At 40.2% G+C, this 23,908-nt stretch overlaps 3 protein-coding genes and 1 non-coding gene across 11 annotated transcripts; 1 reads left to right on the top strand and 3 right to left on the bottom strand.

Annotated features, from left to right (window-relative positions):
* Window positions 1–685: 685 nt before the first annotated feature.
* hce2l2 (high choriolytic enzyme 2-like 2) lies at window positions 686–5,091 on the bottom strand. Its single transcript, XM_020090098.2, has 10 exons — window positions 4,177–5,091; window positions 2,861–2,992; window positions 2,728–2,770; window positions 2,569–2,631; window positions 2,327–2,482; window positions 2,033–2,150; window positions 1,669–1,847; window positions 1,377–1,458; window positions 1,170–1,291; window positions 686–1,034 (listed from the first exon to the last, which is right to left on the bottom strand). Exons 2-10 carry the CDS (start codon window positions 2,918–2,920, stop codon window positions 1,015–1,017), a joined length of 843 nt encoding a protein of 280 aa, XP_019945657.2. The 5' UTR covers window positions 2,921–2,992; window positions 4,177–5,091; the 3' UTR covers window positions 686–1,014.
* On the bottom strand, window positions 3,402–3,474 carry trnak-uuu (transfer RNA lysine (anticodon UUU)). Its single transcript has one exon. It is a non-coding gene; the product is annotated as a tRNA-Lys (tRNA).
* Window positions 3,479–10,694, top strand: ankzf1 (ankyrin repeat and zinc finger peptidyl tRNA hydrolase 1). 8 transcript variants are annotated; one of them, XM_020090091.2, is made up of 20 exons: window positions 3,479–3,641; window positions 3,871–3,971; window positions 5,112–5,249; window positions 5,340–5,466; window positions 5,554–5,619; window positions 6,318–6,444; window positions 7,043–7,167; window positions 7,252–7,354; window positions 7,444–7,646; window positions 7,746–7,855; window positions 7,968–8,121; window positions 8,345–8,567; window positions 8,656–8,754; window positions 8,887–9,054; window positions 9,182–9,298; window positions 9,383–9,665; window positions 9,766–9,877; window positions 9,954–10,121; window positions 10,203–10,273; window positions 10,359–10,694. In XM_020090091.2, the coding sequence occupies exons 1-20, from the start codon at window positions 3,591–3,593 to the stop codon at window positions 10,483–10,485; spliced, it is 2,673 nt and encodes an 890-aa protein (XP_019945650.2). In that variant the 5' UTR covers window positions 3,479–3,590; the 3' UTR covers window positions 10,486–10,694. The 8 variants fall into 8 exon arrangements, with proteins under 8 accessions (XP_019945650.2, XP_069389077.1, XP_019945649.2 ...); XM_069532976.1 differs by having other exon boundaries at window positions 5,551–5,619; window positions 7,049–7,167; XM_020090090.2 differs by having other exon boundaries at window positions 5,551–5,619.
* Window positions 10,651–17,825, bottom strand: glb1l (galactosidase, beta 1-like). Its single transcript, XM_069532979.1, has 16 exons — window positions 17,616–17,825; window positions 16,693–16,862; window positions 16,463–16,613; window positions 15,749–15,809; window positions 15,577–15,671; window positions 15,315–15,495; window positions 15,171–15,229; window positions 14,967–15,088; window positions 14,228–14,268; window positions 14,021–14,139; window positions 12,904–12,978; window positions 12,734–12,823; window positions 12,504–12,617; window positions 12,196–12,327; window positions 11,190–11,414; window positions 10,651–11,106 (listed from the first exon to the last, which is right to left on the bottom strand). The coding sequence occupies exons 1-16, from the start codon at window positions 17,667–17,669 to the stop codon at window positions 10,912–10,914; spliced, it is 1,884 nt and encodes a 627-aa protein (XP_069389080.1). The 5' UTR covers window positions 17,670–17,825; the 3' UTR covers window positions 10,651–10,911.
* Window positions 17,826–23,908: the final 6,083 nt, after the last annotated feature.

The raw sequence follows: 23,908 nt of genomic DNA, 5'->3' as shown, positions 1-23,908 counted from the left end.
CAACTCCTCACCTCCTCTGAATCTATATACCCACTTCTCCTCCTGTGCCCTGTACCGATTGGGCACATGTTCCATGATGAAGCAAGATTAAGACCCCTCATCAAGCAGTCTGTGTAATTTACTCAAGTCCACTGCTGAGCCATAACAGGTGGTCCCTTCTGCTGACCTTCACTTGTGCTCTGTACTTAACTTCTGTTCACATTCAGCACTTTCAGAGATGAGACACCTCGAGGTGTTTGGCTGGCAGATAGTGCAACGACTCAGCAGATGCCACCGTGAGAATAACTGTTCGCCAAGTCAGACAAACCAGCAATTTGTGTCTGACTAAACTGGTAACCAGTGATTTTGTGATAAACTCTGCTGATAACCATCTTGACGACAATCATTTGGTTGCATAGGTAAATATATAAAAGCCAAACATTACCCTTCACTCTACATTTTTCTAGGGGTGAATTTGAAGGCCATTGACCAAGTGATGAATGTGATGTGGTTGCAGTATTTTTAATATCTTGCCTCTTTGGTTACTGCGAGTAAATAATTGCTATAAAATATCTGTATCTGAGTTAAAGATTCATAGTTTCAATAGTGGATCATTAATGTGGTATCTATTGGTTCAATATTAACCTAGGTGAATGTTTTCTTTAGTTTTCTTCTGATTAAAATGGACGACTATAACACATTTTAATTATTTAAATACTTTAATTCACTGTATAAAGTCGGGATGCAATAGGAATACAATTTCTTACATTCATGCAATCTCTGACCAATTTATGAAATGACCTATGCTGTGTATGTAGGGTAGATAGTCACACTAAGTGGTAATGAACATGTGTTCAAACCTCTTTGCTAAAACTGTCTCAACAGAAGCAACATGTATTGTTTGAACTCACATTTGTTTGCACACAGAGGAAATGCTGATAGAAAGCTTGAATCAATCTTTATTGGAGCTGTTTCCATGATTTAAAGGAAATTCATTTTTTAGCTTCCAGTTCGCTTCATCTCCACTCAGTTGAGTTAATAATCATCCTTGTCACCTGTGGGACAGAGACAGAAAGGAATCAAACATTTGACAGTGACAGACATCTTCAGTATTATTTGCACATTATGATTACTAGTTCCATGACTACTAGTTAATTGGTGGAGGTTAATTCAGGATGTTTGGTACCAACCGCATTTGTAAAGCTTATTGATTTTCATCCTGTCAATGTGGCTGAGAGTCGAGGCCTGGCCCAGTTGCACCTTGGTGCTCTTAGGTATGATGGTTGGTTCCCCATTCTGAGAGTAGGCATACCTAAACATATGTATAAAATAAATTATAATGAATGAATTCTACCATGACGTTATTCACTGATCTAAATCAAAGTCACATTACTTACATCCCAAAGTGCATGATTGAGTTGTAGTCATATGGAAGGTCCAGAATGTCGGTCTTGAATTTCTCAAAATTCCTTACACGATCTGTTTGAAAGTGAATAATATATATTTTTTAAGCTTAAAGCATTCGTGATTTTTGTATCATTGTTTTCATATATACAATGAAGAGCATTTTACATCTCCGTTTAGTAAACTGCTGAAGAAATACAGTTAATTATGAAAAGTCCTTAATTTACCGTTTGTAAAGATCTTATTCCCCAAGGCCACCCCCCCTTCCCGCCCCTTTGAAATTACCCCTCCAAATGTTTGGCCACATGATGCTGACATAGCTGTCCCGGTCAAAGCGGGACTGCTCGTGCACAAAGCCCAGGGCATGCATTAACTCGTGGGAAATCACTCCGACTTGGAGGCAGCCAGGGCTCTGGAGAGATACGGTCTGTCTTCCACCACGTGCACCAAGGTAGGACCAACACCTAGATTAACACACCAAGACAGAGAGGGTATGATTCAGAAAACTCAAAGAAACGTATTTCTAATAACTGCTGCTACTGAACACTGCATTCCAGTAGAAAAATACCAAAGGACCAACTTTTAAAAAAAAATTGTCTAACAAAGACAAACTTTGTGGTATCAAACTTTCCAGGCAAAGGCCCCTCACCCAGACTTTGGCTGGATGTCCACATAGTCTCGCTGGTGAGTCCAGGGAACAAACCGCACACAGGTTCCTTTCTCCATGCTCTCCATCCCTTTCTTTATCAGCTTTGTCTCCGTTTCAGCTGTTGAATAGTTTAGATATAATGGAGAGAGGTTGTTGGTGAATATTAGAAACAACTAGACTGTCATATTATGATCTTATTTAAATCTAGAAAGCTATATTTAAATGAATTATAACGTAAACTGTAGAAAACTTTATTTAAATAACTAATTATGAACTTCAAAAAAAACAACATACAGTATTCAGGTGATAGCTTGTATGCAATGTAGACATGTCCATCCACTGACTTCGCCCAGAGGCAGCTCCGTGCAAAGCAGACTTTGGAGCGCCTTCCAGCAGACACAGCAATGTCTCCCTCTCTGAGAGTGGTGGAGCCGTCGATGATTCGTGAGGCTGAGAAAGAAATCAGGGAAAATGTAATCAGTCTACAGCGGAAAAACATTTGTAACAGGCTGTTGTGTTAGTTGTGTGCAACTTACCTTGGAACTCATTAGCTTTAATGATTTCATCCATTGCTGTCCCAACACCTTGCTCTTCACGCTCTTAAAAAGAAGAGTTATGAATCAAGTGTGTGCACTTCTACCTCACCTGCTCTAACATTAACATTTTCTTTCAAATCCAAATTGTATTTATTTTACCTTTATAGCCGATAGGGCCCCATTTTGGGCTGAACAAAAATTTCTGCAAAAAAAGACAAAGTTGTTTCAAATGCGGTTATTGCTAATCTCGTTTTAAAAATCACAGTCCCACTGCAATCCCATGCACAGTTACCTGGGTATGTACAGCTGAGAGACAGGCAGAGACCACGAACAAGAGGATAATCCGGTCCATCTTTGCAGGTCAGATGTCTTCAGTGTTGCCATTTTACCTGCAAACGCCCAGCTTTATATGTGTTCCCAATCACTGTGTGGGGAAAACAACCGTGATTATCTCTGGTAAATTACATGGTTAATGTTTCTTTTTTGCTCTTGCGAGCGAGTCTAATCCCCAAATTAGTTTGATGCTTTCACAAACAACAACTCCAACAGTAGGATAATGTGAGGTCTCACTGTCGGTAATAACAGCTCCACTGCAATGACCAGCATTAAATGAAATGGTTTAATGTGTGGCACAGGTCCTGGGCAATTTTAGGCTTTGGGGAGTATTATATACTCACCAGGAGTAGTGTTTTGTTTCTAACTGATAATCTCACCAACAGTTGATATGCGCTTTTGTCTTGCTTGAAACAATTGATACGTATCTGTCATACAACTGTACAACTGTATCTGTAAAAACAACATAGACTAAGACTGTGAATAGAGAAAAATACTATCGCCCGAACAGGGACTTGAACCCTGGACCCTCAGATTAAAAGTCTGATGCTCTACCGACTGAGCTATCCGGGCCTTGAACGCACCATCAGGAGGCAGCTTTATAACGCACGTCCGGTTCATTCTACAATTTTGATTTCTGTGAATGGCAGTTCGGCAAATCGTGAGTGTTTGAAACTAAGAAACACATCATGAGCGACTTCCCCGGCCTGAGATGTCCAACACCACACGAGGTGTTCACGGTAGGACGCAGTCAACGTTAGCTAACAGTGCCAAACTAGCAAGTTAGCTAAATGTGCCTCGTTTGATGTCGGTGGCCGCAGCTGATTCTACTCAAGTTTCATAGTTTAGCAACAGAAATAACTAAAGACAAAGCTCTGAGCGGCTCGTCAACTTTCACACCGAGTGTTCGTCCTTGCTTACGAACACAGATACGCTGTGAACGCTGTAATCCATCGTGTTCAATTGCAGGAGCAGATCAGAGAGCGGCAGCGAGCGATTCACGAACACAGAGTGCAACTGGAGGAAGCCCAGAGGCAGAGGCAGCTTATCGAGCAAGAGACAAATCAGTGGTAATACAACACTAACCATTATTTAGTTTATAGAAACTTAAGTTTAGTGGAGCGAGTGTAAAACAGTTTTGTCTGAACACGCTCGTGGTTGTCGTTCATTTGTTTGAATTCAGGTTCAACTTTACGAGCTTTAACCTTCATTCAGAGGGACGAGTGGTGTGTTTATCCATGATATTTATATATATATAAATCTCAGTAGTCTTACATGGAGAAGATGGGCCTCAGTGCATCTGTTCTCCATCCATCCCTCTGGTGGCTACTAATTGACGATGCCATGTTAACTGGGGCCTGAATACCAATTATCTTTAGCCACAGGCATGTTTAAGGGCACCTGTCAGTTTCCAAATGGTAAAAATTCAAAGCACTCATAAATAGGAGCCCCCTAAATGTGTATTGACCCCCCCACTCCCACTTAGAGAAAGTGAAAAAAATCCTTGATCCGCCTCCTGATCCAGATCTGCACCATACTTTTGAAGATTTGTGGTAATCTCTATGTAATTCTCTGATTAAGAAATAGTCATGGTCACACAGTCACCTGATGAAAACATATTTCAATTAATTAGATCCAGATTCTTTTGTGTGGACTACTAACTAACTAACTAACTAATCAACAAATCAACTAACTTACTAACAGCACAAATTAATACACAACCTCTCTGGCGAAGGTAACAATTTGGCCAGTGTTGCACAGGCAGTGAAGACAAACTGTGTGAGGGCAGCACTTTTCTTACCATATCAACACTTAAATGAATTCATCAAAACAAATTGTATTGCAGAGTTTATGCATAATGAAGAAATGTTTGGACAAAATTAAGGAGTAACACGATAAGTTGCAAAGTGAGATCAAGGTTTAATCTTTATATATTAATTAAGAGTGATTGATTAAGATTATTGATTATTGAGTATTAGTGATTATTGAGTGCCTGCATCATGGATAAACAACTTTTTGAACTGGACCCCTTATGTTTAAAAGATTCCAAATCATAATCTTTTAATATGATCAACCTGAGTGAAGCCAAAGCCAAACAATTAATTCTGCAAAACCAAACATATGCACATACAGTACCTGAGTGTGACATTGAAGTGTGTTGACTTTTGTGCAGTTGTGAAATGTCGAATGAGTCCTGCACTTACTTGCAGCACCAGAGAAACTGAGCGGAGGGCCGAGTTGATGATGGATAAAATCGGAGTCGTTGATTTGTTACAGCAGCTGAGTCATATGCTGCAAGAGGAAAGGGATCTTTCTGAACAACTGAATGTTCTACCTTTTGACGACAGGTATTCTGCCACACTCTGTGCACAGAGAATGAGAAGATATAACTGCACAAACCTACAGTGTACGTTGTTTTAATTATTTATTTTTTTTAGAAATCAAAAGAGCGATTTAGAGGAAAGAAGTGAGCGTCTTGAGAACAAGGCGAAGGGTCTTGCTGCTGAAATTGTGGAAGTGAAAAAACAGCTGGCAGGGGCTAAAGCCCATAATGCGGCTGGTAAGGCGAGTATATGGAGGACGTCTACATCCTGGTCAACTACTTTTCGACACAGTTTGTAATATTCTGTCTCTTTGTTTTGCCAACAGCAGAGGCTTCGATCAACATATGAACCAGCATTTCAAATGGAATTCAAAGCGGAAAAATGTTTTGCAAATGTAAATTTGTTTAAACCCTATATTTAACTTAATATTTGTAACTAAACTTGTATATATTTTGTTGCACCTAATAAAGTGTTTGACTTGATAGTATCCTAAAAATACTAGGAGTTTATGGTCAGTGATGTAATGCCCCCCCCCCCCCCCCCCCCCCCTTTTGTCTTTGATTAATTTAATTTGTCTTTGATTAAATTTTGTATAAAGGACACTTCATATCGTTTCATATTTTATATCCCCTTTAAAATAATAATCAAATAGTTAAGTAAAATCACATAGTCTATAGGGAAACTCTCGCCTGTGAACACTTTCTCATTTGAGCCTTATTGTCACACTGAGGCTTCCGTAGATTGTCAGGGGGGAAGTGTAGTGTAACCACACGTCTACGAAGCCTTGTGAGACCTTTTTATGGTAAGTTGCTATTTTTAAACGATCTTATTATAAATTAGATCATATGTAATTGACTTAAAACCCTGTTAGAGAAGCGAGGGACAGACTGTACTTTTGAATAAAGGCAACAATCACCGCTAGTCATCGCGACACGTGTCGGTCAAAGGACAAATAAGTTGACATCAGCTGAAATAACATGAGCTATATAACAACAGAGGTGTGTAGTTAATGATTGTGTGTGTGTTCCTAATGAAACGTGTTGTTGTAGATAACACTGCAATCACAAGAGTCCGTTTCTGTTGCTCCAACAGATCATGACGACCAACGCTGATCACCGCTCCTTATTCGATTTGTGCCCAGATGATGAGGCTCTGCTCGGACTGAGAGAAGTGAACCGTGTCCTGAAGCAGCCTGCGATCACCGAGCCAGCCTCACACAGTGTGTATTTGTATATACTGGTATGAACATGACTAAAGATTATCACGGTTATTGGCATTGTTATTGGCATTACTGCAGTATTGTCAACCTATGGAATATCTAGGAAGCTGAAACGCAAACTGAGGTTAGGTCCAGTCCGGTGTTGCCATCCTGTAGGTGGATATAGCTGCTTTATAGGAACCCAGGAAGTCCCACAGAGGTTCTGCAAAGTTTATAAAATGTCATATAGATCTGCGACAGAGTTGATCAATACAGATGATTGAGAGGATCATTTCAGCTCAGTGTGAGAGTCTTAGTACAGACGTCAACTCCAATCATGCGAAAGTCTGGTCAAAAACAATACAAGTTTGTCAAGCCCACACAGATTATTGACAGTGGATGCTGGTAGTTGCTAGTGATGGCCAGCTCCTCTGCGGTCACTGCCTGCTCGTTATTCTGCCATCATTAACCTCAGATAACAAATCTATGCTGATTTCTGTGTCTTGGAGACCAAGCAAACTAATCAAAACCGTCGGGAATGTTAACACGACCTGTAGCTGTAAGTTAATGCATGTTATAAAGACGATTCGCTTCCCTTTCCGCCTGTTTGAAACCCCAGACACAGGGCTGGCAGATAAATGTCCAGAGGATGACAGCGGTCGGGAGTCCAGCCTGACTCAAGATGTGTCAGACAAGATGGTCTGCACAGCCTGCAGATGCCCCTTTATTCATCGTGAGGAACAGGTGATCATCAAACACTTTGGATTAACAAGAAAGATGCTGATGTGATGAAGGCTGACTCTTCATCACCACTTCTTTACTTATCAGATGGAGCACTACAAGCTCGACTGGCATCGCTTCAACCTGAGACAAAAACTGTCAGGACTGCCGCCGGTCACTATGGAGGAGTTTGAGAAGAAGACTGGAGCTGGTGAGGAAACCACAGTCCTACATGTACATGGTTTAACCGGGAGAAACGTGAATGTAACAGCTGACTGATTTTAAGTTGTCACATTACAGGAGATGTGTCAAGTATCTCATGCTCAGAGTCCGATTCAGAGGAAGAAAACTCAAATAGCAACAGCGAGGGAACAAGCAGTAACATCACCGGCACGGATAACGAGAGCTTGTTTGAAACAAGTTGTCGGCTCTCCAGCAAAATGGTTTTCCAGAACTCAGTGGGACAGTATCTGTCAGTGTACCGCTGCATACTGCAGGCGAAGGTGAGGCTCAGCAAGTACAGTACAGTACAGCACAGCACAGCACAGTTCAGTGTGTGATCTTTGTGATAACTTCATGTTCTGTGTCTGCAATAACTTCAGTCAGATGCTGAGCAGGATGCAGGATCCTCTCTGATGGTCGTTAATAAAGAGACTGTGTGGGTCATTCTGATGACTGGTGGAGGCCACTTTGCTGGTGCTGTATTCAAAGGGTAAGACAGTTTTTTAAATATATTTGTCGGGTTGTTGCAAGAAGCATAAGAGTTATAGCACACACTCTTTGATGTGCAAGCATTTGCCTAACACAGTTGATTTGCCTTACAGAAAAGACGTTCTTCAGCACAAGACTTTCCACAGATACACGGTGCGAGCGAAGCGAGGCACTGCTCAAGGACTCCGAGACTCTCAGAACCGCAGCCACATGCCGAAGTCCGCAGGAGCTGCTCTGAGGCGATACAATGAGGCAGCACTTGTCAAGGTGACATAAGTCCATTCAACTGCACTTTGTTTTGCCTCTTCAGTTACAGCCATGAAAGGTTCATTTTATTTACTCAATACCTACAAATTGAGCCGAAATAAGTTGAAGGCTGATGTTGATTAAACATTGAATTCCTTTTGTCAGTGCATCTTATTTATCAGAGTTGTAAGCTTTTTCCTTGTGCAGTTTATTCATTCTGAAACACTTCTGTATCTTTTTACAGGACATTCAGGATCTCCTGGTGACCTGGGCTGAACATTTGAAGGAGGCGGCAGCAGTATTTATACGAGCGTCAAGCTACAACAAGACCATCTTTTTTAGTGGTTTGGCAGCTCCCCTCGACAAAAAAGATCCAAGGATCCGCACGATTCCCTTTCCCACACGAAGGGCGACTTTTCGAGAGGTAAAGAGGGTGCACGAGGTGCTTTCCACAGTTCATGTTTATGGTAAGCTGAATAACACACTTGGGAATAATAGCATGTTGTGTCCTCACTGTTATACAGCCAGGGTATAATTAGAAATATCTTAATGCAGGGAAAGACACAGACATGTCTGCAGTCTTCAGTCCATCTAAGAAGGCATGGAAAAAAATGGTCAAACCGGTGCCACAAAAAAAGACTGATCAGGAGCAAGGTAAGTTTAAGATGTTGATTAAATGTCCTGAGGAAACAGCTTTCCAAAATTAGGGACATTTACTGTTGTTCCCACACAGAGTAAAATTACCTTGAAATTAGTTTTGACAATACATCTCTATTTTGGCATCAGCTGAAGAAAATCGTGACAGCTCAGATGAAGAAGAGGCAGGAGAGATCCAGCTGGAGATGGAAGAGCTGACATTAGGAACCCTGGACCTCAGGGAGTATGAAGTATACCCCCCCAGGCACAGGAGGAGGAGGAGGAGAAAGAAGGAGGAAGCCAAAATGCAAACTGAGGGTAGGTCCAGTCCAGTGTTGTGCAGGTGGATATAGATATATATTTCTTTCCACACAGAATTTCTGATTTGATAGTTGAAATGTTTATGAAATTTCACATTGATCTGTGACAAAATTGATTAATACAGAAGCAGACAATCAAGAAGAGGAGGTACCAGAGGCAACGCCCACTGAAGACACCCAGCGAGCAACACAACCAAAGAGCAAGAGGAAGAAAAAAACACAGAGCAAGAAACAAGTTGATGGTGTGTGAGGGCATCTATTGTCCCTGGTATTGCTCCTATTTCTCACCCTCAAAACTCATTATTAAGCTTTCTGTGTTTTCATAGAAACCGTGGATGAGTCATGGGAGTATGGCCTCAGGGATGCCCTCTTTACGGCCTGCAAGGTTGGAGACATGACAACTCTAAGTAGACTCCTCGAGACACTTGGAGAAACAACAAAGAGTGGAGAGCAGTCGGTGAGCAGCCCCTCCGATGCACCGAGTCCTCGGACTCTCCTCAATAAGCCCATAGACTCGTCAGGGTTCACTTTGCTGCATGTTGCATCAGCGGCTGCACAGAAGGCAGTGGTCAGGCTGCTCCTCGATGCAGGAGCTGACCCAGCCTGCAGGTACGAAAGAATAGTACAGGCAACTTCATTAAAACTAAAAATTCAGTGTGATAGTTTGAAGAACTGACAGTAAAATAATTAACTCAATGTTACTTTGCAGGGATAACAAAGGGCAGACTCCATACATTGTCGCCCCCGACAAAGACTCCAGGAATGTCTTTCGCAAATACATGGGTGAAAATCCTGACAAATACGACTACACCAAGGCACAGGTAAGAGTTGGTGGTGTAACTTCTGATGCGTTACATGAAATAAAAGCAGAGCACTTACATAACTGTGCAACTCAAGGTCCCAGGGCCACTGACGGCAGAGATAGAATCCAAAATTACGGAGAAGAAAAAGGCTCAAAAGGCAATGAAGAAACAGAAACAAAAAGAGCAGAAGGAGGAGAATAGGAAACAAGAGGCAGAGGCAGAGGAGAAGAGGCGGTTTGCTTCTCTGCCTGACCGTGAAAAGGTGAGTTAACGTGCACTCAATCACTAATGTTCAATTAAGTTTTAAAAAATGTGGAAATGCTCATCGTGTGCCTATTTCCAGAGAGCTCTGGCAGCAGAGAGAAGGTTAGCAGAGCAAGTAGCTGCATCAGGAGTCGGCCTCTCTAACACCAAGTAAGACCCACAAATGGCTCCACTCGCCATTAAGCAAAACTGTTACTGAAATTCAATGCATTTCTGACTCTGTCATTGCTACCAGGAGGTGCTGGCTGTGTGGGGAGTCCCTGCTCGGGAAGACACCTTTCCAGTACCTAGAGTATTCGTTCTGCACCCCTCGCTGTGTTCAAGCACATCGAAAAGCAAATGCTCCTCCAGGCAAGACTTAACACCAGTGTGGAAATGTACAGTTGGAAGGAAACTACCTCATGAAATGTAAAAGTGAATTTGTGCAGCCTTGTTTAGACTTTACCACAGTGCTAGTTTTCATTTTCAACTCCCACAACACATTTCAGATATTATAACTATGGACAATATTCGTGTATATGACAATGTGCTGTATAAAAACATAATTTAATAAATGTATTCATTATTTACATTATCTGCAGTTATGAAAGCATAAAAAAATCGACCATTGAAATAAAAGGTATACCATTTATGGATCAAAAAATATAAAACCAAAAGACAGAACTAAGTTCAGATCACTGTTTGTGAGGCTGTTGTTTCAAATGCTAAAGCAGTTTACACTAGATGGTGACTGATAAAGATTTGGCAACATGTGAAAAATAGTAATACTAGTAATACTGTTCAGATTGTCAGGTTGTGAAATTGAGCTGAGGTCGATCCGTAAAGAGAACTCGTAAATGCACTGGCGCCCCTTCCAGCTCCAGCACTGTGATGTTGTTGGGTAGGGTGGTGCTCAACAAGGGTCCTGGGACATAAAGAGTCTGTTGAGGACCCCTGGCTGGCCAGTATCGCCCCAAGTTCACACCATTGATCCAAATCTGACCCTGATATGAAAAAGGAATAATGTTATCATCAGAAAAAGAAAAATTAACTTATCCCCTGGAATAAAAAGATAAACTCGCATTACCTTTGTCCATTCACGGAGCTTGATAAAGGTGTCCCATGCCAAACCATTAGGCTGTAAAGTCCCCACGTAGAAGGCAGGTCCAGCTGAAGGTTCTCTCTGAGGGTCGGGGAAGGACTGTTTGTCTGAATGAGGCCATCCTCTACTGATGGCTCCATCAATGTCCAGAGGAAAGATCAGCCAGTCAGTCAGTATGTCTTTGCCCAGGATCAGATTGCTCAAGAGGCCCTGCAGTAGACATACTGGTTGTCACCAACTAAACCTGTGTAACACACAGCTTTTCAAAGTCTTTTTTTAATAATGAATATAAACTTAAATATCTGTGATGCTTACTCCATTTAAAAATGTCTCTATATATGTACCAATCTGGATTTTCTGGATTTTAGGAGGTTGGTGCCATATTGATATTGTTGAGTAAAACCTTTTCGATACCGATATATATGTATATATGTTAAAAAATCTATTGGCAATCATTCCTAAGATAAATTTATCAAACCCTCATAAAAATACATGTAATTGAGGCATTTTACTCTTTAACCACAAAGTTTCTCATAAAAAAAAAAACAACCAATACAAGCAAATGAACTGATCTTCAATTAAGAAAATTTAACTCTTCATACATAAATATAAATTAACATCTCATCTGCATTGTTTTTACTGTAAAACAAAACATTTTAAATTGGCACATAGCAAACATAAAGCAATACCATTATGACTGAGTGCCTAAGACTACATAATATTTTAAAGCTTTTAAGGCCTATTCAGGTGATTAAATGTTTAGGACTTTTCAGGACCACCCAGAAACCCTGGTCAATATCTTGATTAATAAGTTTGTAGATGATTTTTGGAAAACAAAAATAATATTGTTGTTTTTATTTATCCTTTTTAACAAAGACGACAAGAAATATTTTCCTATTTGGTGTAATATCAATGACTTGTGGAGACTAAGTTTTGTTGTTACAGCTAAAGAAAAAGAATTTTAAAGAAAAAAAGAGGGATTGGACCGAACCTTGTAGTCATTGATTTTGCTGCCAAAGTTAACTCTGCCCATGTTTTCCACAAGGATGTCCACTGTGTCCCCCTGCTGTCCAGTGACGTTCATCACCAGCACTGTGTCTCTCTCCAGCAGGCCCCGAAAAACCTGGTCACACACACATACACAGCCACTGGGTATTAACATTAAGTAAAATACAAAATAATTGAGTAATCCAAAATAATATTGGAGCACAAGCATGCATGGATTTAACCTGTGTTTCCCCCATACATGACATGGACATCTGATTGGTTACACAACAAAAGTTCATTGTAGAGGCTCACCCCATTGACGGACACATATGCACGGTCATGAACCCCATTCAGTGGAGAGATAAGTGGCGTGGGCTCCGAGAGGTCCCGGGGCAGCGTGGTCCGATACAGCACGAATCCATAGTACTGAACACAATAGACATGACAGGTTGCAGACAACAGCCTAGAAGTTCTCCATGTTTCAAGAGGTTTACAGCCTCAACGGGCCCTCCCCTGTTTTTGACCCCGCAGAGGCACCGTACCTGTTTGATCTCCTCAAATGTCAGAGGATATTGAGATTCCACTGGGCCCAGAGGCGAGAGGGTGTTCAGCACAGCACTGATGTTACCAACCTGTAAAATGTTTCTGCATCATTAACATGAAAATGCAGCTTATTACCATAGAAGCCTCCCTGAAATAATACAGCATTTACCTGTCTCAGTGTCACAAAGCCATAGGCAAACTTGGGAGTTTCTGGGGGCATGGGTCCAGCAGGAATCTCTCGAAACTGCGAAGCAACCGAAATGTATAAAATGAATCATCTCAGACACAGCAGGTCTGGACCCCTCTCTCCTCAGAATTAGAAAGTTGTCCCCTCAATATCATTGTAAGCATAACTATATCATTTTGAACAGTGAATTATAGATACAAAATAAAGGGTCTTCAAGTTTTAAAAAGCTTCTCTCACACTGGTTTTCAAGTGGTTTGATTAATTAAAAATGTCAGGCATGTACTCATGATACTGAATAATTTGTCACCTAAACAAATTCTGGTTTTGATTCCAAATACTTAACCTTTTCTAAAAAGTAATGTAACAGTATTCTGTAATATTTTAAAGTAACTTAACCAAAATATAACGACAACATAAAAGTTTCAGAAAAATATGATTAAATGGCAAATTAATACCGTAACAACTTCATGATTGTTCTTAAAGAAATTCCATTTCCAATAAGATAAAACTTTTCTCTTTGTAATTAGGAAAACTTTACTCATATATTGTGTCCCATTGCCACCTACTGGTCATTCTTGGTTTTGCTGATTGGACATAACATGTTTATAGAAGCTAATGGACTGATACGGAGCACTTAAAAAACATTTGAACAGGCTGATATAATTTAAAAAGGTCTATTTGTATGAGGCTCACATATCTAGAAAAAAGATAAACTTAATAAACTTTGAATAAACAAGTGCCCAGAGCAGTGTAGCAGCAGTGGCTGGGACCCGTCAACGTAACAACATAACAACATAACAACAGCGCATTCAGGACAAAGACAACTGATTCTCCTGTCTGGGGTTTTGCGTACTGAATTTGTTGAATAAACAAGTGAACAGCTCTTTGTGCAGCAGTGGAGGTGCAGCTTCGGGTTCTGTGGAACCGCTCTAGTATAGTAGCGATAATGGTTTCCTCTAGACAACAGTACTTTCTGTGGTATTGCTCTCGAGAAATTTCTGTTTATCGTCCCTCCCCCAACACTGAGATGAAATATCCACCCTGGTACAAGTGTAATCAGGACAACAACCTGGGTGGGTGGCGGTAGCATCAGACGTACCTGCTTAATGACATCTCTGATGGCCAACAGCTTCTCTGTGGGGTCTCCTGCCTCAGACAGCGGGGCGTCGTAATCATAACTTGTCACCACTGAGCGGAACCTGGTGTCATGATCGGCACCTGAGAGAGAAACAAGAGATGAGACGACTGCAGCGCAACATGAGCTTTTATCACCCGCACTGATGTAGTGATAACAAAAGGACTTTACCGTTCCAGTAGCCGAAGTTAGTGCCTCCCTCAAACATGTACCTGAGAACAGAGGACGTGAGACTGTTAATACTTCAGAGCAATCTGCTGCTCTTCAAACAGGTGACTTTCATGTATCAGTTCAACTTGACTGGTGCATCTTTAAGTTTGAGGCTGATGATTTAATTCTTCAAGTCAAGAAATCCAATTAAACTGATCCCACCGGAGAGTTCTGTCTGTGCAGCCTGTTACAGCTTATTCCTCTGTGCCATAGACCTGCCATGTTGGTCCCTTTAATGAACCACACTGCTGCAGTTATTATTGTATTACAATGAACACGGGGACTGTGTGTGTTTATTTTGAGACATTACAGAAAGTTATTACAGTGAGAAATTCATCCGTGTGTTATATTAAAGCGGTGGAGAAACATGCTCCCAGTAATATAGTCTTTTCCTATTTGAGTAAAGTTGAGAGTTGTATTGTCAGAAGGAATTAATAGAAGCTGGAAAATAATAAATTAACTGTTTTGGTCTTTTCATTGAATCTGTTTCCACAAAGATTGGATATAAAAAAATGCATCTCTACTTTCTCCCACTATCAAGAAATGAAGCCAAAATATCCTGAACGCCAACGCTGTCATCTTGTACTGAAAGTCTGTGGCTGACAATAAGAAAAAACGTGGCAATGAGAGCTACATCTTTTCACCAAATCTGTGCAGAGAGGATGAACCTTGGACAGATGAAGAGTTAGTGGAGACATACATGTTAACGTTGGCGCCCAGGGTTAGCATTTCTTCTAGCACTCTGCTGACCTTCTGAACATCAACCACGGCATGCTGATCTCCCCAGTGATCCAACCAGCCTGTGTAGAACTCTGAGTTCACCTGTAAGACATTTGTTCGGAGCTTAGCTGGACGAGTCAGCAATTACTGAATGGAAGTAATTATGAATTAACACGCAACAAACCAGAGGGCCCCGAGGCTCAAACCGTCTTTGCCGACTGAACGCTTCAGTGATGTTGGTGTCTGAATGAGGGCATAAATGGAAAAAATCACACATTTCTGTTTGAGTAACTCCAAATAAGCAGCTGCGGCTATCTCCTGAACACACCTGTGCCGAAGTCCACCGTGGCATATAACCCCTCCAGAGACCCACAGGTCATTTCCTTGTCCGTGTTTCCATCGGTGGTGAACAGAACTGTGTCTTCACCGAGAAAGAAGCGGAAAAGAGTCCGCAAGTGACGCATGTAGTTGAAGTCACAGGCGAAGTAGCTTCCATATTCATTCTCCACCTGCATTTATGGGAGAGGATTCATTCAAACTGAAGTTTAAGATATTAAATATATTAAAGAATGCAACTGTCAGTTCTCTACCTGGACACTTATGATGTTACCACCATTGATGTAGAGCCAATGCTTCATTTTGGGGAGCAGAACAGCGAGCCAGTTACTGACTGCCTGCAGATAATCTACAGGAAAACAAATCAATGTGAGAGATTATGTTTAAAAGACAAAGACACACAGGTACATGTTGGCACACGTGTACCTGTGTCAGCAGAGCGGAGGATGATGTTTGGTTTCTGAAGGAGCCATGCTGGCAATCCACCCTGGAAGAGAGAACAAGCTTTTAGAAGAAAAATATATGACAGAGGAACATTTTTATCAACATCACGCTGCAGATAAAGATGATGAAGTGACTAATAATAGTCAGTCAGTTTCTCTAGCTCTAAAGTCTAGACCTCAAACAGTAAACATGTTTGGTAAATGTATTAATATTTCAAAGTAAATAAAGTGCACTTTAACTTTGGTAACACATAATGTACTGTATATGTATTTAACAACTATGAAACATTAAATAAAATTTAGATGATAAAAACCTGTGTGTTCAAAAACAACATTTTTCTTCATTTAGACTGGAAACTTCCACTTTGGAAAATCTTTGTTAGCCTGAATGGAAATTTGAATGTAGCACTGACAGAGATTAAAACTGTTATTTAAATCGATTTGTAATATTTTTCTGTGATGCCCTATTGTAATTTTCACATTGATATACTTTATGATTTCAAGGCTTTTATGTTGTTAACTAAAATAACAATAGAATAGTTGAAATAATTGTTATAAAGTTAAATTGCTATTAGTCTCAGTTATGAACATAATTACTAATTAGCCTTCATATAATCCCTCACAGGAATCAATGAAGGATTTTCTTATAAAGCGTTATCTTATATATGTTGGCATATGCAAAGCAAAGTTTTAACACCATTTCCCATTCTGCACAGATGTACGGTCCTGGACGCAGGATGACCAGGAGACCCGTCTGATTGGCCAGATCCAAAAAACGCTCCAAGTCTCTGTCACCCGTAAAGTTGTAGATCCCCTGAACAGTTTCATGGAAGTTCCAGGGCACGTATCTGTGGGGAGGCAGTCGAACCAATTACACAGAAAAGTACACACAGAATAATTTACATGCACAGTGTGTGTTCAGCTTACACTTGGATGGCATTGAGACCGGTCATGTACATCTTTACGAGCCGGTCCTTCCAGTAGTGTTGTGGGATCCTGGAGTAATGGATGCTGCCTGAGATGTACTGGAACGGTTTCCCATCTTTGACGAAGCAGTTGTTTTTGTAGTCTATAGAGAATGATCTTTCTCCAGAAGCCTGCAAGAGATAAAACACAGATCTGAGAGGCAAAGACTCTACGACAGACCGCAAATAAAGATGGACGGTGTGTCTCCAACTCCTCTGACTATCCACAAATAAAGCTTTACTATCCTGTATACAAACGCCGCCATCTTGCATCTTTGGAGCCAGAGTCTACGCAGTGGCGATCTGGGAATGGAGACTCGGTACTGAGGCCCTTTCCATACAAACGCTCAACCAATCAGTAGTTAGTCACAGCTGTCAATCATGACGTCTCACCACGGTTTTATAGCATAAAATTCTCAAATAAAACCAAATTTACCAGAAAAAGTAACAGTTGAACTTACATCAGTGTGATAAGAGCTACCTACAATGACAGAAATCATCTTTGAAAACAATTTCCATCACACAAACAAGGAGTAATTTATGACCTATACTGCAGCCAGCCACCAGGTGGCAATCAAGATGCTTTGGCTACACTTGTAGGGGTCAACTACGTCGTCCATCATTACACACAGTCTATGGTCTGTCCTTTAAAACCGCTATAAGTCTACAATGACTTTATATCAACAATTATACACAGAAGAGTGAAGCTGCACCATCAGATGTAATGTCAACAGCATCTCCTTTTATTCTAATGTTGCTGTTATAAAAACAAAGTGAAATTGAAAATAGTTTCTAATCTAACTGGTAGAAAACTTTCCAGACCCATGAGTGATCATGTGACCTCTCTATTATTAACTCAGGTCAGCTCTTGGTTTTTTCTCTCACCAGGTTTGCAGAGACAGATAAACAGGTGATGACGAGTAAGACTCCAGCAGCCATGTCCACTGGCTTCTTTTGACACCTCGACCTGGAACTAGTTCATCTCCAGTGTATCGTTCCGCCTTCCTGCCTGCTGGGGCCTTGTATTCAGTCTGTGGCTGAATCACTTCTCTTGTCTTCTTCCCCGCATGTCTGTTCAATGGTGAGGCCACGTGACCGGCAGCTGTCATGTGACTATCTGCAGGGTCCTAAACGCACCGTGTTCAACTCCACACGTTCCTGCTAAAGTGAGCTGCTGCATCATCTGCATTTACACTGAATGAACAGACATGTTTCTCCACTGATTACATAGAAATGCAATGCAATACAATACGATACAATTCCACTTCATTAATCCCTGATTCAATTTGGTTCAGGGCAATTAAAGGTACAGTGTGTAGGATTTTGTGATATCGAGTGTTGAAATTGCATGTTGCAGCTGAACACCCCTCACCTCACCCTCTCCTTCCAAAAGTGAAAAAGAAACTGTGGTAGCCTTTAATTGTCATAAAAACTCAAACGGTGTTTAGTTTGTCCAGTCTGGACTAATGCAAAAAACATGGCGGCCTCGTATAGAGGGTCCCCTTGATGTAAATATGAAGTATTTCAATATAAAGGACCTTTTCTAGGGAAAATAGATCCCTTTCACCTAAATCTTACACACTGGACCTTTAAAAGAAGTCTAAAATACAAGATACAGACATGCACTGACAAACATCCAATAACATAATAAAACACCATGAAAGAGTTGTTCAGGTGCATTGAGCTGCCAGTTATTTTACTGTCTGTTTTTATTTTCTCTTGATCATCTTCTGTTTTTTCTAATAACAAATCAGAAACTGTGATTTGGAAGAGAATTGATAAATAAATATCTGGTCGGGAAATCATATAAACATCAGAGAGCCACATGTGAAGGGTCCCTCATCCAGGATGGACAGAAGTGCAATAGATTCCACATGTAAGTGAATACATCAACACATTTGCAATATATAAAACATTGATTAGAGGAAACCAATTTTATTATAATGGGAAAATGGTGTGCTTGTACTCTCAATATTTAAGATAATTTACACTTTTAATGCGTTTAGTTTCTGACCACAAGATATCACTGTTGGGGCTGAACCATTAACCTTGATTTGTAAAAAAAATAGATAGAAATAGAAAAAAAGAATAGAACTAAAATAGAACAAAGTTAGTAAAAATTAGACCAGAGGGAAAAAAACCTCTAAATAGATAATGTTAACATTAAAGTTAAACATTTATGTATCACAGTACAGAGTGAGGACAAAAACTATATGATAAAATGCTTTTACTACACACTGTCATACCATGCATTGTGCAGACTGACAACAACTCCCATTGTGTTTGTCGTTTCAAGACAACAAAGCAGCCAGTTCAGGAATGGTTCGCTTTATTGCAGCTGCACGACACAGCTCTGTGTCTCTGCATCTTTTCATGCTGTGTTAATGATGGCGACTTTAACGATTAGACTAACACATTCAAAGGTTGATAACTATCTTATTTAGATGAATGTGGATTTTTGATACCAGAGCAACGCACTGTTAGTTTTGTGATGAGATGTTGATTGTGGGGAAATAATAATAATGTGATATTTTCACTGTTGTCTGTTCTTATAAAGGACACTAGATGGCACTTCAATACTTAAAGAGAACCACACTGGGCAGGAAGTTGAGACTGAGATGAGAATGTTAGTCAAAAAAAATTAGAGCATTACCTTACTTTAAATAAAAATACATTATATTATATCATATCACATTACATTATATTGAAATATTATTTTAACAAAACAAGTGCTATTTCAAATGTATCTCCAAACACTCATAATTATTTTACACTGGTGTTTATCTTATAATAAAAGCATGCCTATCACAGATGGTGGCAAGGTGGTAAAGTGGTTTCCACAGTCACCTCACAGCAGGATAAAGGATAAAGGATAACAGATCGAACCCCAGTTCTTTCTGTGTGAAGTTTGTATTTTCTCTGTGGGTTTTTCACACAGTCCAAAAACTGAATGGCGTAAGGTTAATTGGAGACTCTAAATTATCCGTAGGTGTGAGAGTGAATGGTTGTTTGTCTCTGTATGTTTTTTCCTGTGATACACTGGCGACCTGTCCACCTCTCACTTAATGTCAACTGGGATTGGTTCCAGGCTGCGACCTTACAAAAAAGGGATGTCTGGACCAGTACAGTTCTTTATTGATACTTTTACTACTAGTAAGAATGTACTAATAGTATCTTTACTGTTTACTATCCTAGTAAAATGAAGGAGACACAATATATCTCAAGTTTATCTCAAGGTCTATTATGTGTCTGTTAATTTGAATGTTTCCACTAGAACTGAGGCAGTACTTAGCATCTAAGTGTTGACTTGAAGGGAATCAGGGACACTCGCCGCCTGCCTGCACATCATCACCGTCACAGAGAGCTCTTGAGTGGGAGTGAAGCAGATGATGTTGTAGTGTGTAATGGAAACAGCAGTTTGTCAAGTAAACACAAAGCTGTTAATCCCGGTAATTTGTGTTAATAATGCCTGCATCTGCCTGCTGGCCTGTCCCCGCACACACACACACATACACACACACACACACACACACACACACACACACACACACAGCCCCTCTAGTAGTTATTGTCTATACAGTAATTTCATTTCCTGTGTTGCCTCATCTATCAGTCTCCATTTTAAGAAGACTGGAAGCTCACCATTGCTAATGGCAACTGATTTCAACAGCAGATAGGACAAATGCTGGGGCTCCATGGCTCATTAGCCCACTGTCAGATCCCCTATATTGTCCTGGGAATGAGAGGAGGAACGACATACATGGGCTTGTAATTTGGTTATGACCTCGTCAGTATCACTTCTTTGAAGCTTCTGAGCTTGTGGGAAATGAACGTTTAAACCACAAAAAATCCCAGTGACTAATGCACTGAGGCCAGCACCACTTACTGAGGCACTACAGCAAGAGTGGTCGTCTTATGGAAGTGACTGACCGGTACAGACACCATGACTGTCTGTCTGTCTCATTGACTCTTTGTTTTTTTTTTAACTCTATTTGACTTGCAAAATACTGTTGTTTTTATTCTTTTAATTGCTCCGTGAAGGAACAGACCCAGACCTGCCCACAGTGATTGGAGAGGCCTGCCCCTGATGTGATGGGAGATGCAGGACAAACACTGGCCCTTGGGTCGGGCGTCACCCCAGTGAAGTCATCTCCCCAGAGTCTGTAATTAGATTGGACCATTCCCCTTCTGTCCAACCACCTCCCCCCAAAATAAGCCCCATTGCTCTTTGTTGTCTCTGGTGGAAGCAGGTGTATTCAGATGCCCCCTGCCCCCACCTCCTGGAAATACAGTGCAATTCACTTGGAACAGCTGACAGTGAAGGGGCACTCTGCCAATTTAATTTGCATTAAAAAGAATTACTTATGACCTAATTACGACCTTTTTACTGTACTTTTTATGCCAAAAGGTATTAGAATATCAAGTGAGTCTCTATTGTATGTTTTTTAAACCAAGATGAATGGTTCAGTCCTAACAGTCATATCTTGTGGTCACACTCTAAACACAGAAAAACTGTTCATTATTTTTAGTGTGCACATTTTCCCCACCACATTTCAGGATTCTGTTTATTGTAATTTTTCAATGTTTCCATAGACATAGTACATAAAATACAGTGACAGTGCATCAGAAATAGAAAAAGACATCAATTTATAACAATTAACAGTATCAAAACCAAGAAGAAGTATATTTACATTCATATTCACATTCACTATAGCTAGTCGCTACCGTTTAAAGTGCTGTAATGTGAATTAGTCAATTTTCTAATTGATAATAAGGAAGAAATATGAGATATAATGACTATAACTCTATAAAGAGTCTTTATTGTCATAAAGTGAAGCAGAAGTTGCACTAAACAATTCAATTCTTACTTTGCTAGACTCCATTGGCACAAAAAAATAAGGTTTAACAGAAAAAAACAGCACAAAGAAATGTTTACTTCATACACATCCATAAATGTACACATGCACACCTGTATAAATATGTACACGCGGTGGATTTGCATTGTTGTGCAAAGAGAAGCAGCAGCTGTCAATAGGTGCATGTGCATTAATGCAACAGGCTGTAGTTGTTGTGCAAACATATATCTCTTCACTCATGTGTATACTTGTTCACACCTATGTGTTTGGCAGAGATGTCATCACGGTGCTCATCTTGGATGGGAGCAGGTTAGAACCTCCTTCTACTGCGTTAAAACCGCCTGATACCTGCAGTTGAAGTTTGAACCAAATGTATCTATTTACCAGACAGGCCTGTCTACAGACTGAGTTGCATTATGGGAAGTGTGGGGCCCATGATTTTAAGGCTTAATTGACTTTAGGGACTACACGTCAATAAATATCAGGTTCTGCTGCATTGATTCTATGTTAATTTTCTAAGGAAGAGCCACACTTAAATGTAAAATACCATAAACCCATATACCATCGCTGAGGTGACTGATGCTTTATGTTAAATTACAAGAGAAAGCTTATTAGTTAATGTCTGCAGATAGCTATACATTTAAATATGCACCCTATACTTTTGTGTGCTACACTTCAGAGGATGATATAGTACTTTAACTCGACTTCATCTAATGATAGATTTGGTTATGCATCATTTGATTACTCACTTAACTTGACTATTTATTTACAGAGGTCGTACATTTAGCTCCATCACAATGCCTCTTGTACAACTGAAAAAAAACATAAAATATAATGTAAATATAAAAATAAATATTTCTCAGAATTTTGTTAAAAGTTGAATCATTCGTCTACTTGTGACACACCCATGTCAAATGTGACCATAACACATAAGATAAGTCTCATTGATTAGAGATGTAACAGACACGGGGTAGATGAACCTTCAGCTATGTGTGATTCACATAGTTGAATCATATGATATGAGGCAGCTCAGCAGAAGTCCCATCGGCTCTCCGTTTCGGTCCCTGTGTGTTTTCTCAGGCTCTGGATGACCAGTGAGTCACTGCTGGACTCACACAGGTTAATACTCTGAGACTCGGAGGGAAAATTGTTCTGAGAAGCTTCAAAACAATAAACCAAAACATAACACAAACATGACAAGCGTCCACTGGAATGTTTGCAGTCAGTCACCACGGATTCAATGCATTCTTTGCATATATTTTTTTTCAGGTTACATAAAGCCCACATCAGATTGGAGCACATGGAGAGTTTGTAGAATAAATACAGTCTTTACTGTGGGAGTAGTGAAAAATGAAGCTTCATAAACAAACAGGAAGTTGACAGTGCAGGGGAGCATGGGAAGTGTGTGAGCCGGCACAAATTCTCCAGCCTTAAGGAAGGTATTTTATGCATTTGGGAGTTCAGTGAGTTGGAGGAGGAATGTTGTGGTGAGATTTATTGTGAAAGCCTCCTGCTTGGACTGAGGGAGCTCCAGCCGATGGAGAGGATCAGTATGTGACACTAATCACAGTGATTAATGTGCCTCTTCCGTTCCCTCCTCTTCCTTATCTAATAAAAGTTAACTGGCAAGGCAAAAGCTTTCTGTGTTTATTTGTAGCTTCTTTTTTTTGCCATGTAAGTGTAAGGGCTCTACTGAAAAATCTTTACTGCTAAAATCACAACAGATGATCCAACAGTTTTGGAATTTAAGTTGGTGTACTCGGACACTGACCCCCTTGATGGAAATCTAGATAATGTTAGATTCTCATCATACAGTCATGGAGGTTACACATTCGTCAGTTATTTCCATCTTACTAATAATATTAAATTGTATCTAACACAACTCAGTTAGGTGGATATTGTTGACATAAATATCTATTTTTTAATTTTGAGTGTCTAGATGGATAACCATGGCATGGATAACCAAGCATTCGTGGTCCACAGAGGATGAATCCTGAAGAACTTGATGATTCTCTGACTTTATGCAGGTCAAAGGTTTCAGTTTTTTAGTGTTGGCTGGCGTGGCTTTAGACCTAGTGATTTGTTTTTTTCGATGCCAATGTTGTTGCTCCTGTTTGAATTTTATATTTAACTTTCATTACAAGAGATGTTTTGTTCACATTTGATATACATTTGTTTTTCCTGGGAATGATGCCTGGATCTTGAGAAAATATCAGGTATATAGCAAATTGCAACCTATGAGTGTGTGTGTGCAATTTGGTGCATCTTAATTGAATATAGTGGGACTGTTGGGCCTTTGCAGAGGAATGCTTTTTCCCCATC

The sequence above is a fragment of the Paralichthys olivaceus genome, chromosome 10, assembly GCF_024713975.1.
Source record: "Paralichthys olivaceus isolate ysfri-2021 chromosome 10, ASM2471397v2, whole genome shotgun sequence".
Lineage (NCBI taxonomy): Eukaryota > Metazoa > Chordata > Actinopteri > Pleuronectiformes > Paralichthyidae > Paralichthys > Paralichthys olivaceus.
This window is presented reverse-complemented; position numbering and strand designations above follow the sequence as displayed.

What these genes read in the sequence shown, in the direction of transcription:
- glb1l (XM_069532979.1), bottom strand. Translation starts at nt 17,669, where the DNA reads ATGGCTGCTGGAGTCTTACTCGTCATCACCTGTTTATCTGTCTCTGCA. An exon ending in GGTCTCAATGCCATCCAAGT is followed by an intron (nt 16,614 to 16,692) that starts GTAAGCTGAACA and finishes GCCTCCCCACAG; the next exon opens with ATACGTGCCCTGGAACTTCC. An exon ending in CTGGGCGCCAACGTTAACAT is followed by an intron (nt 14,269 to 14,966) that starts GTATGTCTCCAC and finishes CTCTGTTCTCAG; the next exon opens with GTACATGTTTGAGGGAGGCA.
- ankzf1 (XM_020090090.2), top strand. Translation starts at nt 3,591, where the DNA reads ATGAGCGACTTCCCCGGCCTGAGATGTCCAACACCACACGAGGTGTTC. An exon ending in GTTCTACCTTTTGACGACAG is followed by an intron (nt 5,250 to 5,339) that starts GTATTCTGCCAC and finishes TATTTTTTTTAG; the next exon opens with AAATCAAAAGAGCGATTTAG. An exon ending in ACGACTACACCAAGGCACAG is followed by an intron (nt 9,878 to 9,953) that starts GTAAGAGTTGGT and finishes GTGCAACTCAAG; the next exon opens with GTCCCAGGGCCACTGACGGC.
- hce2l2 (XM_020090098.2), bottom strand. Translation starts at nt 2,920, where the DNA reads ATGGACCGGATTATCCTCTTGTTCGTGGTCTCTGCCTGTCTCTCAGCT. An exon ending in TCTCAGCTGTACATACCCAG is followed by an intron (nt 2,771 to 2,860) that starts GTAACTGTGCAT and finishes CTTTTTTTGCAG; the next exon opens with AAATTTTTGTTCAGCCCAAA. An exon ending in TCAATCATGCACTTTGGGAT is followed by an intron (nt 1,292 to 1,376) that starts GTAAGTAATGTG and finishes ACATATGTTTAG; the next exon opens with GTATGCCTACTCTCAGAATG.